The sequence below is a fragment of the Bos indicus genome, chromosome 27 (genome assembly GCF_029378745.1).
Source record: "Bos indicus isolate NIAB-ARS_2022 breed Sahiwal x Tharparkar chromosome 27, NIAB-ARS_B.indTharparkar_mat_pri_1.0, whole genome shotgun sequence".
Classification (NCBI taxonomy): domain Eukaryota; kingdom Metazoa; phylum Chordata; class Mammalia; order Artiodactyla; family Bovidae; genus Bos; species Bos indicus.
Genome location: NC_091786.1, coordinates 34,913,512 through 34,928,941, shown reverse-complemented (window position 1 = coordinate 34,928,941; position 15,430 = coordinate 34,913,512). Strand labels below are relative to the sequence as shown.

The window sequence follows — 15,430 nt, the reverse complement described above, 5'->3', positions numbered from 1 at the left end:
GTCCCTTCTTTAAGGTCCATATGCTTAGTTACTTCTGCAAATTACCTTCTGCCATGTAATATGCACACCCACAAATTCCAGGGATTTGAGAGCAAATGTATTTGAAGGTCCATTCTGCTTACACCAAAGCACTGGCATGGGATATTAGGGAAGGGAAGCAAGCTAACACATGTCAATTTGTGAGCTCCTGTAAGATATGGCTCCTATAAGATAAAGCTAAATCTCACAAGTATCATTCCATTGTATATATATATATCACATCTTTTTTATCCATTTATCTGTCGATGGACATGTACATTGCTTCCACGCCTTGGCTATTGTAAACAGGCTACAATAAACATTAGAGTGCATGTATCTTTTTAAATTATGATTTTCTCTGGATATATACCCAGCAGTGGGATTGTAATACCATGGAGTATTATTTATCCATTAAAAAGAATGAAATAATGCCATTTGCAGCAACATGGATGGACCTAGAGATTGTAATGCTGAGTGAAGTAAGTCAGACATAGACGATGAAATATCATATGACATTCCTGATATGTAGAATCTAAAAGGAAATGATACAAATGAACTTACATACAAAAGAGAAAGAGACTCACAGACTTAGAGAACCAACTTGTGGTTGTCAGTGCACACCACTATATTTAAAATGAATAACCAACAAGGACCTACTGTATAGCCCATGGAACTTTGCTCAATGTTATGTGGCAGCTTGGATGGGAGGGGAGTTTGGGGAGAATGAATATATATGTATGTATATATATATACATATATATATGCTGCTAAGTCACTTCAGTCGTGTCTGACTCTGTGCAACCCCATAGATGGCAGCCCACTAGGCTCCCCTGTCCCTGGGATTCTCCAGGTAAGAACACTGGAGTGGGTTGCCATTTCCTTCTCCAATGCATGAAAGTGAAAAGTGAAAGTGAGTCGCTCAGTGGTATCCGACCCTCAGCGACCCCATGGACTGCAGCCTACCAGGCTCCTCCATCCATGGGATTTTCCAGGCAAGAGTACTGCAGTGGGGTGCCATTGCCTTCTCTGACACACACACACACACACACACACACACACACACACATATATATATATATATATATATAAAACTGAATCCCTTCACTGTTCACCTGACACTATCACAATATTGCTAATTGGTTATAATCCAATACAAAATAAAAAGTTAAAATCAAAAAAAAAATATCCCACAGATACCTCTGGGAAATGATACAGAGTTGGGGACAGAAAACATTTTTTGTAAAGGATGAAAGAGCAAATAGTTTCAGTTTTGTAGAAATGCTATGCCATATGCTCTCTGTTGCAACTATTCAACTCCATTGTTATAGCATAAAAAGAGTCATAGACAACATGACAATGTATAAGCATGGCTGCATTCCAATAAAGTACCATTTACAAAAGTGAATGGCAGCTGAATTTGGTCCACTGGCTATAGTTTGTAGAACTCTGGTGCAGAACATGCTTTAGAGAATTTCCTCATGCAGAGCAAACAATTGGGGACATTATCCACAATCCTAATTATCTGAGGGCTGATTGCTAGTCCTGAGTACATTAAGTTCTCCTTGATAACTGCCCAAGTATTCCATTCTATTGAGGACAGAACAAACACTACATCACAAAGTATCCGGTACATGAAGCAAAAACATGCTGCAGGAATAATCAGTGCCAAGGAAATATGGTAGAGCACTGTCAGCATATGCTATAGTTATCAGTCTACCTGTAGCCTGCAGTTGCGGAAACTCACATTGTGTAGATTTAGCCCTAGATTATGCCACTTCATTTTATCTTTCATTAAGAATATCAGATTTGTCAAGTAACTGGCACATATTCAGGGGTATGTCAATGCAAGATGTTAATAGTGCTATTTGGCAAAAAACTAAGATGACACTGGAAAATCTGAGATAGTCAGAAAACATATATACATATATACGCACACACACATAGATACATACATACATATAAGGAAATGGTAGATGGTTAAGAGAATTTGTAAGGATTTAAGTTACACAAATGAGTAGTGGTTAGCTATTTTTGTTGGTGGATGAGAAAGTCATATAGCTGCTGGGAGAGTAATCATGAAGAAATTTTATTTAAATAGGGGGGATTGTTAAATATTAGAAAATAATGATACCATAACAAACTAAATATCTGGTCCTATCAGTTGAGAATAGTGTTAATTGCGCATTTGGCTGATGGAGATATAGTATAATAGATTCTATATTTATCTTTAGAAAGATTATAAAGAACAAATTTTGATCATCCTGAAACCTGGAAATACATGAATATTTGAGAATAATTAAGAAAAACCCATTATAATGTTTAAACATTCTTGCAATGACAAAAGACAGAAAAACGCTGGATCAAATTCGGAAGTTTATAAAGAAAACAGAGACTGAAATCATAAGATTTAGGCTAAAAGAGATTTCATTTAGTACACATACTCAAAAATTCTCTGCTGGCATAATTGGGAATGGTGTGTACAAACCCAGATTTCATGACTACTCATCTTCTCAGTTGAAGAGGTATGTGGAAGTGATTCATACATCTTAATTTATCCTCATTTTTATATCTTAATTCTACTGAAGACTTAGTTGCATATATTATTCCATATATACCATGGTTGCTTATCAGAAACATACAAAACTGTGCTCAGATTTCAGTCTTAATCACTCACCTGTTCACTGCCACAGTCACATTCTTCATGAGCTTCCAAAATCCCATTACCACATACTGATTGATTTTGATAGAATGGTTTCAATATTGAAAACTTCTGAAGACACTGAGCTTCAAATGTTGAAACAAAATATCTATATTCATGCATGCTACAGTTGCTAAAAATCTTTACACCACTGGAAAGTCTAAAATGAAATAATCCTCAGGTTAAATAAACCTAGCTAATAAAACCACATCTAAACAATGCACCATATATAACATGAATATAATATATATATATACGCACCATATATAATGTGAATATAATATATATATGCACCATATATAATGCACCATATATAATATGAATTGTATGATGCGCCAAATGAAAAACTAATGCTTTTTGGTGGAGACAATGTCAATCTTGGCTAAGTTTTTAGAATTTTGTTTTTAATTGGAGGATAATTACTTTACAATATGGTGATAATTTCTGTCATACATCAACACAAATGAGCCACAAGCAAACACATGTCCCCTCCTCTTAAACCTCTCTCCCAGTTCCCTCCCAAACCCACCCCTCTAGGTTGTCACAGAGCACCAGCTTTGGAGTCCCTGCATTAATACAGCAAATTCCCACCGGCTATCTATTTTACAGATGGTAATGTGTATGTTTCAATCTACTTACTCCTAACATTCTATCACAATAAATGGATTTATCCAGCTCAGACTTAAATTGAAGAAAGTAGGGAAAACCACTAGACCATTCAGGTATGACCTAAATCAAATCCCTGTGATTATACAGTGGAAGTGAGAAATAGATTTAAGGGACTAGATCTGATAGATAGAGTGCCTGATGAACTATGGAATGAGGTTCATGACATTGTACAGGAGACAGGGATCAAGACCATTCCCATAGAAAAGAAATGCAAAAAAGCAAAATGGCTGTCTGGGGAGGCCTTACAAATAGCTGTGAAAAGAAGAGAAGTGAAAAGCAAAGGAGAAAAGGAAAGATATAAGCATCTGAATGCAGAGTTCCAAAGAATAGCAAGAAGAGATAAGAAAGCCTTCTTCAGCGACCAGTGCAAAGAAATAGAGGAAAACAAGAGAATGGGAAACACTAGGGATCTCTTCAAGAAAATCAGAGATACCAAAGGAACATTTCATGCAAAGATGAGCTCGATAAAGGACAGAAATGGTATGGACCTAACAGAAGCAGCAGATATTAAGAAGAGATGGCAAGAATACACAGAAGAACTATACAAAATAGATCTTCATGACCCAGATAATCACGATGGTGTGATCACTGACCTAGAGCCAGACATCCTGGAATGTGAAGTCAAATGGGCCTTAGAAAGCATCACTACGACCAAAGCTAGTGGAGGTGATAGAATTCCAGTTGAGCTATTCCAAATCCTGGAAGATGATGCTGTGAAACTGTTTCACAGCAAATTTGGAAAACTCAGCAGTGGCCTCAGGACTGGAAAAGGTCAGTTTTCATTCCAATCCCAAAGAAAGGCAATGCCAAAGAATCCTCAAACTACCGCACAGTTGCACTCATCTCACATGCTAGTAAAGTAATGCTCAAAATTCTCCAAGCCAGGCTTCAGCAATATGTGAACCGTGAACTTCCTGATGTTCAAGCTGGTTTTAGAAAAGGCAGAGGAACCAGAAATCAAATTGCCAACATCTGCTGGATCATAGCAAAAGCAAGAGAGTTCCAGAAAAACATCTATTTCTGCTTTACTGACTATGCCAAAGCCTTTGACTGTGTGGATCACAAGAAACTGTGGAAAATTCTGAAAGAGATGGGAATACCAGACCACCTGATCTGCCTCTTGAGAAATTTGTATGCAGGTCAGGAAGCAACAGTTAGAACTGGACATGGAACAGACTGGTTCCAAATAGGAAAAGGAGTTCGTCAAGGCTGTATATTGTCACCCTGTTTATTTAACTTATATGCAGAGTACATCATGAGAAACGCTGGACTGGAAGAAACACAAGCTGGAATCCAGATTCCTGGGAGAAATATTAATAACCTCAGATATGCAGATGACACCACCCTTATGGCAGAAAGTGAAGAGGAACTAAAAAGCCTCTTGATGAAAGTGAAAGTGGAGAGTGAAAAAGTTGGCTTAAAGCTCAACATTCAGAAAATGAGTATCATGGCATCCGGTCACACCACTTCATGGGAAATAGATGGGGAAACAGTGGAAACAGACTTTATTTTTCTGGGCTGCAAAATCACTGCAGATGGTGACTGCAGCCATGAAATTAAAAGACGCTTACTCCTTGGAAGGAAAGTTATGACCAACCTAGATAGCATATTCAAAAGCAGAGACATTACTTTGCCAACAAAGGTCCATCTAGTCAAGGCTATGGTTTTTCCTGTGGTCATGTATGGATGTGAGAGTTGGACTGTGAAGAAGGCTGAGCGCCGAAGAATTGATGCTTTTGAACTGTGGTGTTGGAGAAGACTCTTGAGAGTCCCTTGGACTGCAAGGAGATCCAACCAGTCCATTCTGAAGGAGATCAGCCCTGGGATTTCTTTGGAAGGAATGATGTTAAAGCTGAAACTCCAGTACTTTGGCCACCTCATGCAAAGACTTGACTCATTGGAAAAGACTGTAATGCTGGGAGGGATTGGGGGCAGGAGGAGAAGGGGACAACGGAGGATGAGATGGCTGGATGGCATCATTGACTTGATGGACGTGAGTGTCAGTGAACTCAGGGAGTTGGGGATGGACAGGGAGGCCTGGCGTGCTGTGATTCATGGGGTCGCAAAGAGTCGGACATGACTGAGCAACTTATCTGATTTGATCTGATTAAAAGTCAGCCCCTCTACTTAAGCACTAGATCCTACATTCTCTTCTACATTACTTCATGATTTTGCTCCTGTGTTCCTTATATCCAACATCATCATCTTTTCCTCCTCTTCTCTTTATTTTGATCAATCTATAGATATGTCATATCTCCCATCAATAAAATCTCTCCTTTGATTATAAATTCCACTCCATAATCATGAAAATGTCATCTATGTCTATTATCTCCATTTTATGCCTCCCACAGAGTTCATCCAGTTCCTTAAAAATAACCTAAAATATTGACTGGAATTGTACTGAATGGATGAACTTCTGGAAAAATTAGACATTTTATAGTAAGTCATCTATTTCCTTAGTGCTGGTACACAGACTAGTTTTCAAGATTGATCACCCTGATGAATTTTCTGATATTGTTGTTCTGATGGTACACTGACTGATTCTGCTGCCTTTGCGTAGGTAGTCAATCATACTATCTGCAAATACGGACATCTACTTTCTTCTTCAAATCTTTTCTTCTTTTTTGTTCCCCTCAGTATAATAGCCAAAGGGACCAGTGCTATGTTACATTGCCAAGGGTGATTTTGCTTTGAACAACAGATACAACAACAATATAAACATCAAAACTATCTGTGTGAATACAATATTTCATAGCCCTCATAAGTCTTTACATTTTTCCTCGAATTCCCTTTAGTGAATATTTCATTATGGGATCCACTACTTTCTGGAGTCTTGTGTCACATGGACAAATTCACTAGTGTGATTTCTCGTCTTGCACAACATTCCTTCCCAATTTTTGATGTGGGATTGAGTATAAAATATAAATTCTTCACATGTTGTAATCAACTGCACAAACATGTGCGTGACATTAATTTGAGAGGAAAAACAAGGCTTACACTGCTTCATGGTTCATTATGCACTTAGCTGTTGGACAGGAACACTCCTGGATGTCATCATATGCTAACCCTATTTTAAGGCCAAGTAGTTGAGCTATAATAACTGAAAATCCCTCCAATGTTATTGTGCCTGGATACTGAAATAAAGAAAGTTGAAGAGAAAACCAACATATGAGAAGAAAATGAAAGCAAGTAATACATCAAAAGAGCTTTGTTCCTATAAAATTTTATATTTTAATACTTTTCCATGTTGACCAGATTTATACTTCATTTTGATAAATCATCAATCTGAATATCCATACTAGTTAATTTATTAAAGAGCATGAGATAAGGTAAAATGTAATCAAACACATTTAACTTTCTTATTAAATCAATTCTTTCAATTAACAAATATAGTTCAATATAGACATAGGTCAGGCACTATGATAAAAAAGATGAGAATATAGTGACATGTATGAAAAGAAGGAACTTTGTCCACACTTGGAGCATATTTTACAGAAGAGGGGAAAGAAAATTAGTTGGAAAGTAACAACAAACCTACCAGATATAAAGAAAACATGGAAAGTGCTCTAAAGAAATGGAATTCTTCAACAGAGAATTCTGAGGAGGGGCATAACTGTATAGTTCAGATAGTTAGGAAAGTCTATTTGTGGCATTGATGCTTAGGATGAGATACAAAGTTTGGGAAATGACCCACCATTATGAATAGTGGTAGCAAGCTTGTTTGGGAACCTGTTCAAAGGTTGTAGTATAATGAGTGAAGTAAAGAAATGATAGGGTGGAAGTTCAAGACACGAGCAAGGCCATGGTAAAGAAATCTCGAGTGAGATGTCAGCCCAAAGAGACTGACAGAAGTGTAGAGTAGCATTTCACATGAATGAAATGAAAATTTCACTCATTTCATAAATAAGTGTAATTTATTTATGTAAATAAATGTATTTATTACATTTATTTAATAATTACAAAATTTTTAGAAATTACAAACAAAATTTTTTTAGAACTTCCCAGTTTTTCTATATCAAAAAAATTATGAGTAAAATTTAATTCATACCCTAAATAAAGATATTGTGTGTGTATGTGCATGGTATAAAGCATGGTGACTACAGTTGATGAGACTGGATTATATACTTGAAAACTGTCAAGAGAGTGGGTCTTAAGCATTTTCATAAATAAAGTGGATTGATGGATATATTGATTAATTTTTGGAATCATTCCATAACTAGTATCAAATTATCACATTGTTCAGTTCAGTTGCTCAGTCATGTCCGACTCTTTGTGACCCCATGAGCCACAGCACGCCAGGCCTCCCTGTCCATTACCAACTCCCGTAGCCTACCCTAACTCATGTCCATTGAGTCGGTGATGCCATCCAACCATCTCATCCTCTGTCATCCCCTTTTCCTCCTGCCCCTAATCCCTCCCAGCATCAGGGTCTTTTCAAATGAGTCAGCTCTTCGCATCAGGTGGCCAAAATATTGGAGTTTCAGCTTCAACATCAGTCCTTCCAATGAACACTCAGGACTGATCTCCTGTAGGATGGACTGGTTGGATCTCCTTGCAGTCCAAGGGACTCTCAAGAGGCTTCTGCAACACCACAGTTCAAAAGCATCAATTCTTCGGTGCTCAGCTTTCTTTATAGTCCAACTCTCACATCCATACATGACCACTGGAAAAACCATAGCCTTGATTAGACAGACCTTTGTTGGCAAAGTAATGTCTCTGCTGTTTAATATGCTGTCTAGGTCGGTCACAACTTTCCTTCCAAGGAGTAAGCATCTTTTAATTTCATGGCTGCAGTCACCAACTGCAGTGATTTTGGAGCCCCCCAAAATTAAGTCTGACACTGTTTTCACTGTTTCCCCATCTATCTGCCATGAAGTGATGGGACCAGATGCTGTGATCTTTGTTTTCTGAATGTTGAGCTTTAAGCCAACTTTTCCACTCTCCTCCTTCAGTTTCATCAAGAAGCTCTTTAGTTCTTCTTTACTTTTTGCCATAAGGGTGGTGTCATCTGCACATCTGAGGTTATTGATATTCCTCCTGGCAATCTTGATTCCAGCTTGTGCTTCCTCCAGCCCAGCGTTTCTCATGATGTACTCTGCATATAAGTTAAATAAGCAGGGTAACAATATACAGCCTTGACTACTTCTTTTCCTATTTGGAACGGGTCTGTTGTTCCATGTCCAATTCTAAGTGTTGCTTCCTGACATGCCTACAGGTTTCTAAAGAGGCAGGGTCAGGTGGTCTGGTATTCCCATCTCTTTCAGAATTTTCCACAGTACACTTTAATTATATAAGTATTTTATTTGTCAATTATGTCTCAGTAAAGCTAGAAAGTGAAAGTGAAAGTCATTCAGTCATGTCTGACTCTTTATACAGTCCATGGATTATACAGTCCATGGAATTCTCCAGGCCAGAGTACTGGAGTGGCTACCTTTCCCTTCTCCAGGGGATCTTCCCAAACCAGGGATCAAAGCCAGGTCTCCCTCATTGCAGGTGGATTCTTTACCAGCTGAGCCACAAGGGAAGCCCAAGAACACTGGAAGGGTAGCCTGTCCCTTCTCCAGGGAATCTTCCCTATCCAGGAATTAAACAGGGGTCTCCTGCATTGCAGGTGGATTCTTTATCAGCTGACCTATCAGGGAAGCCAATAAAGCTGGGGGTGGGTAGGAAGAGTTGTGTGGTGTGTGTGTTTGCATGTACACAAATACAGGGAGAAAACAGAGAAGAAAATGAATATGGTACAGGTTCAGTAGAGACTTAGAATCTATAATATAGAATATAATAGATACTTCAGGTGGTGAAGAAGTTGGAGTCCACCTGGGATTAACAGAAGCTTTTAGCATTGGTCAGGAGTCTATGCTCAGAGAAAACTAAAAAGAGTTTATGTGACTTTTAGACTGAGGCCAAGTATAATGGACATGGCATCTGGGATCACAGGGCAACTCAGGGCAAAATCTTTACCATCTCTAGCCTGGAAAATATAAAATGTGAATATCAGGAAATTATGACTGCCAAATACACAAGCAGAAAACTTCAGAAAGAAGATAATCCGAATTCTGTCTCCCACATTTCTCGCTGATTCCTGAGACACTCATACAATTAGCAGCCTCAAACTGAAGAGCTCAGCTGAGGCCAGAGCTGCCTTCTGTGAGGCTGAGTTGCTGTTTTGACTTTAACCAAGAGCACTGAACGACAAAACAAGCAAACAAAAATCAACCCTCGTCAGAGAAAAGCAGCAGAATCCAGACTTCCAATGAATGGTATAATGTCCAAGGTCTCAAAGAATATCATTAAAAAAGCCATGGAAACTAAATCAGGATGTGAGCAATGGCCCATAAAACTAGCCTAGAATGTGTATTTTAGAAAAGGAACTGTCTTCAGAAATGGAAAATATAAAGAGAAATCAGTGCCTCATGACAATTCTCAGAAATATTCTGAATACAGCCCCAAATTACTCACATACCAAGAACCAGGAATATCTTGACTGCAGTCAGAAATGGCAATCAACAGAAAGCAAAACCAAGATGCATTTCCTGACAAGGATTTTAAAGCAACCACCATAAAAATGCTCCAATGAGCTATTGCAAAAACTCTTAAAGGAAATTAAGAAATAGAAAATCTCATCAAATAAAGATAATATAAAAAGAACCAAATTAAAACTTCAAAAGATAAAAAATACAATAATAAGAAAATAAACTTCAATAGATGAATTTAGTAAAAAAACAGAGATGACAGAGGGAGTATCAGTGAACTTAAAGACTGATTAGTATAAATTATCCAATCTCAAAACAGAGAAATAGCTTTTGAAAAAATTAACAGAAATACAGGAGCAGTGGGACAATGACAACACAACAACAAAACCTAACATTAATATCATTAGTGGCCCAGAAAAAAAATGCATAGCTGAAATATAGTTGAAGAAAAAAATGGCTTAAAATCTCCTCAATTTGGCAAAAGACACAAATCTACATATTTAATAGATTCACAAAACTTCTAACAATAAACTCAAAATAATGCATGATCAGACACATCATAATTAGATGGCCAGAGAAAACTTTTAAATGTCTTGAAGTCAACCAAAGGAAAACAACAGATTGCTTACAGAGGAACAATGATTAATAGGAGTTCTCATCCTATTAATTCTGAATTAATGTCAGAATTATTTCTAATTCTGACATTAGAAATAATGTCAGACAGAGAATGTAACACAATAGTTTTGAAGTGCTGAAAATGACTTTCATCCAGCAAAAATATTCTTAAATAATGAAGATGAAATAAAGACATTCTAAAATGAAGGAAAATTAAGAGACACATGGCCAGTAACCAAGCTTTAAAAAAAATGACTAAAGGAAGCTCTTCAGACAAGAAAGAAAATGATAATAAAAGAAAACCTGTAACATCAGTAATGAAGAAAGAGGAACAGAAAATGTACTTACATGGGTAGATAAAATAGACTATTTTTCATTTGATTTTTTTCAATAAAAATTATGTTTCAGTGTTGAAAACAAAAATTATAATTTAGTGTGTATACTTACTAATTGCTTAGAAGTAATATTTAAGCAAACTATACTATAAAATTTCCCACTTTATGATTATGCACATAATTTCAGATCTAAAATAAATATGGTATTAACATTTCTGTATTCTACTTGAAATAGTAAAATGCTGGTAAACAAACGTGTGTACGTGATCGTGTCACTGTGCGTGTGTAATCTCACTACAGAACATATGAAAAATGTTTTACAAAGAGAAATATTGAAAAACACTAAAAAGAGATTGATAGTTTATATAAAGAGACAGGATATATTTGTGTACTATACAGTATTTGTCACAACTGTAATTACCTACACACAGTGGGTTAATGTGTGGATAAAGCTGTAAATAGAACTTTATTTACAATATAGGTGGTTGGCCAGATTTGGCCAATGGGTCATGCTTGCTTATTATGTCTATGATGAATAAATCAAAATAGAATATGAAAAATTGTTCTAGAAAAAATGAGAACTGTAAATGGCAACAGAGGACCAAAAAAAGAGAGATAAAACAGAAAACATATACTAAGTTGACAAACTGAAATATAGATGCATCAGAAATTAGATTCAGTGCAAATTGTCTAAACACACTAATTAAAAGAAACAGATTGGTGAAACAGAGGAAAAAAACACATGGTCCAGCTGCTGACTGGAAATTCACATAATATATAAAGACAAAAGCAGTTAAGAAAACAGATTTAACATATGAACATTCATCATAAGAAAGCTGGAGAGGCTATATTGATAACAGATGAAGCTAGCTTCAGAAAAAAGATTATCATGGACAAAGGATATTGCAGTAATAAAAAATTCAATAATAATCTTAAATGTTTGCATATCAAATGTAAGAGCTGCAAAAATATGAGGCTACGATGAATACAATTGAAAGAATAAACACACACATACATAATTTAGTTGGAGACTTCAACAACTCTCATAATTGATAAAAGCACTAGACAACAGGAAATTGTTCAAAAGACATGAAAAATATTATCAGACAATGTCTATAAAACTGGCATTTATAGAACACTCAACTACAGCATGATATATGTCTTATGCAGTTTGTAACATATATGGCTTTAAACCAAGGTGTTCAGGGACTTCAATAATTGCAAGGTTTCTACCCGTGATTGGGCTTCCCTGGTGGCTCAGTGGTAAAGAATCCATCTGCAATGCAGGAGACAGGAGACATGGGTTCGATTCCTGGGTGGAAAAGATCCTCTGGAGAATAAAATGCCAACCCACTCAAGTATTCTTGCCTGGGAAATCCCATGGACAGAGGAGCCTGATGGGCTACATACAGTAAATGGGGTCACAAGAGTCAGACATTACTTAGCAACTAAACCACCACCACCCATGATATGAAGTTGCACAATTTTATGCCCTGGAAAAAGTTAAGCCAATTGCTCAAGGTAGGGAAAAAGGATTAAAAAGAAAAAGAAAAAGTTAAAAAGAGCAAAAAAAAAAAAAAAAAAGATGATGAGTCAAAATGCTCTCATACATACTTAACAAATTTCTACAAAGAAAAGGGAAACAAAATATGATCAAGTAAACAATACAATAAAACTTCTCAGGACAGATGTAAATTAGTACCCAGATTGAAAGTGCTCTAATGTAACAAGCATGTTGGATGATAAAAGATACCATGGAAGGATAAAAAGATCTTAAATGTTTCCATGAAGAAATAAGCTATTAGGATGTTGAATCCTGATGTCAATATAGGAAGTCAATAGATAATGCCTAATTTTGAAGCATCAGTATTAACAAAGCTAGTGGAGGTGATGGAATTCCAATTGAACTACTTCAAATCCTAAAATATGATGCTGTGAAAGTACTGCAGTCAATATGCCAACAAATTTGGAAAACTCAGCAGTGGCCACAGGACTGGAAATGGTCAGTTTTCATTACAATCCCAAAGAAAAGCAATGCCAAAGAATGCTCAAATTACCACACAATTGCACTCATCTTACATGCTAGCAAAGTAAATTCTCAAACTTCTCCAAGCCAGGCTTCAACAGTACATGAACAGTGAACTTCCAGATGTTCAAGCTGGATTTAGGAAAGGCAGAGGAACCAGAGATCAAATTGCCAACATCCGTTGAATCATCAAAAAAGCAACAGAGTTTCAGAAAAACACCTACTTCTACTTTATTAACTATGCCAAAGTCTTTGACTGTGTGGATCACAACAAACTGTAAAAAACCATTCAAGTGATGGGAATACCAGACCACCTGACCTGCGTCCTGAGAAATCTGTATGCAAATTAAGAAGCAACAGAACTGGACATGGAACAATGGACTGGTTCCAAATTGGGGAAGGAGTATGTCAAGGCTGTATATTATCACCCTGCTTATTTAACTTCTATGCAGAGTACATCATGAGAAATGCTGGGCTGGATGAATCACAAGATGAAATCAAATTTGCTGGGAGAAATATCAATAACCTCAGATAGGCAGATGACACCACCCTTATGGCAGAAAGTGAAGAAGAACTAAAGAACCTCTTGATGAAAGTGAAAGTGGAGAGTGAAAAAGTTGGCTTAAAATTCAACATTCAGAAAACTAAGATCATGGCATCTGGTCCCATTACTTCATAGCAAATATAAGGGGAAACAATGGAAATAGTGACAGACTTTATTTTGGGGGGCTCCAAAATCATTGCAGATGGTGACTACAGCCATGAAACTAAAAGACACTTGTTCCTTGGAAGAAAAGTTATGACCAACCTAGACAGCTTATTAAAAAGCAGAGACATTACTTTGCCAACAACGGTCCATCTAGTCAAGGCTATGGTTTTTTCAGTAGTGATATATGGATGTGAGAGTTGGACTATAAAGATGAGTGCAGAAGTATTGATGCTTTCGAACTGTGGTGTTGGAGAAGACTCTTGAGAGTCCCTTGGACAGCTAGGAGATTGAACCAGTCCATCTTAAAGCAGATCAGTCCTGAATATTCGTTGGAAGAACTAATGCTGAAGCTGAAACTCCAATACTTTGGCCACCTGATGCAAAGAGCTGTCTCATTTGAAAAGACCCTGATGCTGGGAAATATCGAAGGCAGGAGGAGAAGGGGATGACAGAGGATGAGGTGGTTGGATGGCATCACCAACTCAATGGACACGAGTTTGAGTAGACTCCAGGAGTTGGTGTTGGATAGGGAGGTCTGGCGTGCTGCAGTCTGTGGGGTTGCAAAGAATAGGACACGACTGCGTGACTGAAGTGAACTGAACTGAAATGAAATTTGAATACTCAAGGAATTTATTGGGCATATTACTCAGAAATATAGAGCAAAAGAATGAACAACTATTTCTACACGTATAAGCATGAATAACTATCAAAGACGTAGCTTTGAGCAAATATGTTGTAAACACACACATTGAGAACACATACTCTATTATTTACAGAAAGCTCAAAGAAAGATCAAATTAACCAGTGAGTAAGTGTCAAGATAGGGGGAGGGAGGATTTAGGAGTCTTCTGATATGTTGATAAGATTTTATTTTCTTACCTCTGTGATACTTATACCTATGTATGACTTGGCCAAAATCAAGCATGCTATACATTTATGACTTGTGCAATGTTCTCGATACATGATGCACCTCAATAAAAATTTTATTTAAAAGAAAATACCTACTAAGTTATATGCCAGGAAGGAAAGTTTAAAAACAAAAGGATAAGGATTCAAGAAATGTAGATTATGCAAAGAATTGATTTAGTTGTTTACAATAGTCTTGTAAAACCATTTTTATTTATAATAAGAATAGTTGCTCTATTTGGTAAGATATAATTTTGAAAGAAAAAGTAAGTAGTAGAGTTGTATGCTTCAACTTGTATACATCTTTTAACAAGCTATTCAAAATAGTTCTGAAATGATATATAAAGTAAGAACAAAGCAAAACAATAATACATAGTTAATGGTTACATGTATTTGCAACAATATTATAAAATATGCAAAAACTAGCAAATATGAAGTCATGCCTTCTGTTATTTCCTGAATTTGAAGGAGACATAACAGAAGGCTTTAACTTTTCCCTAAGGTTTTCTGTCCTTAGGAAATCTGATACATGCTATTATCTTTTATGCCAGGCTGGTGAAGAGGTATAGTCATATCTCTTTGTATCATTTTCCTATGTTTGAAATTTATAATTAAATAAACTGAGATTAAAATCATGTTGTCCCAACAAAATAATAATCCATACATATACAGAGAAAAAATCAAGTTTACTTCACTATGTAAAATAATATTTATAAAACACAATATAAAGTTTAGAAGAAAATAGTCACAGAGAGGACACGTATTACATACCACAGCAACATCTGCATCATAGCTTCTATTGCATATTGTGCCAGGAAATGTTGCTCCCACATATTTAGGCTGTTTCCTGTAACTACATCATTATAATGTTTCCTTTTTTTATTAGCATGGTCATTCAGAACGATTCACAAGCTTATTTATTAAGTTAAATCTCCCATAAAATTTAAAATAAGTTTTCAAACATACTATTTTTAATCTGAA

General features: G+C 36.5%; 1 protein-coding gene across 1 annotated transcript in view; it reads right to left on the bottom strand.

The window, feature by feature from the left end:
• The window catches only part of LOC109553351 (disintegrin and metalloproteinase domain-containing protein 18), a 108,628-nt gene that overhangs the window by 70,151 nt on the left and 23,047 nt on the right, over nt 1-15,430 (bottom strand). The window contains exons 10-12 of the mRNA XM_070781467.1: nt 15,221-15,302; nt 6,383-6,519; nt 2,693-2,876 (exon numbers count right to left, since the gene is read on the bottom strand). Coding sequence (XP_070637568.1) covers nt 2,693-2,876; nt 6,383-6,519; nt 15,221-15,302 — 403 coding nt within the window. The remainder of the gene's footprint in view (nt 1-2,692; nt 2,877-6,382; nt 6,520-15,220; nt 15,303-15,430) is intronic.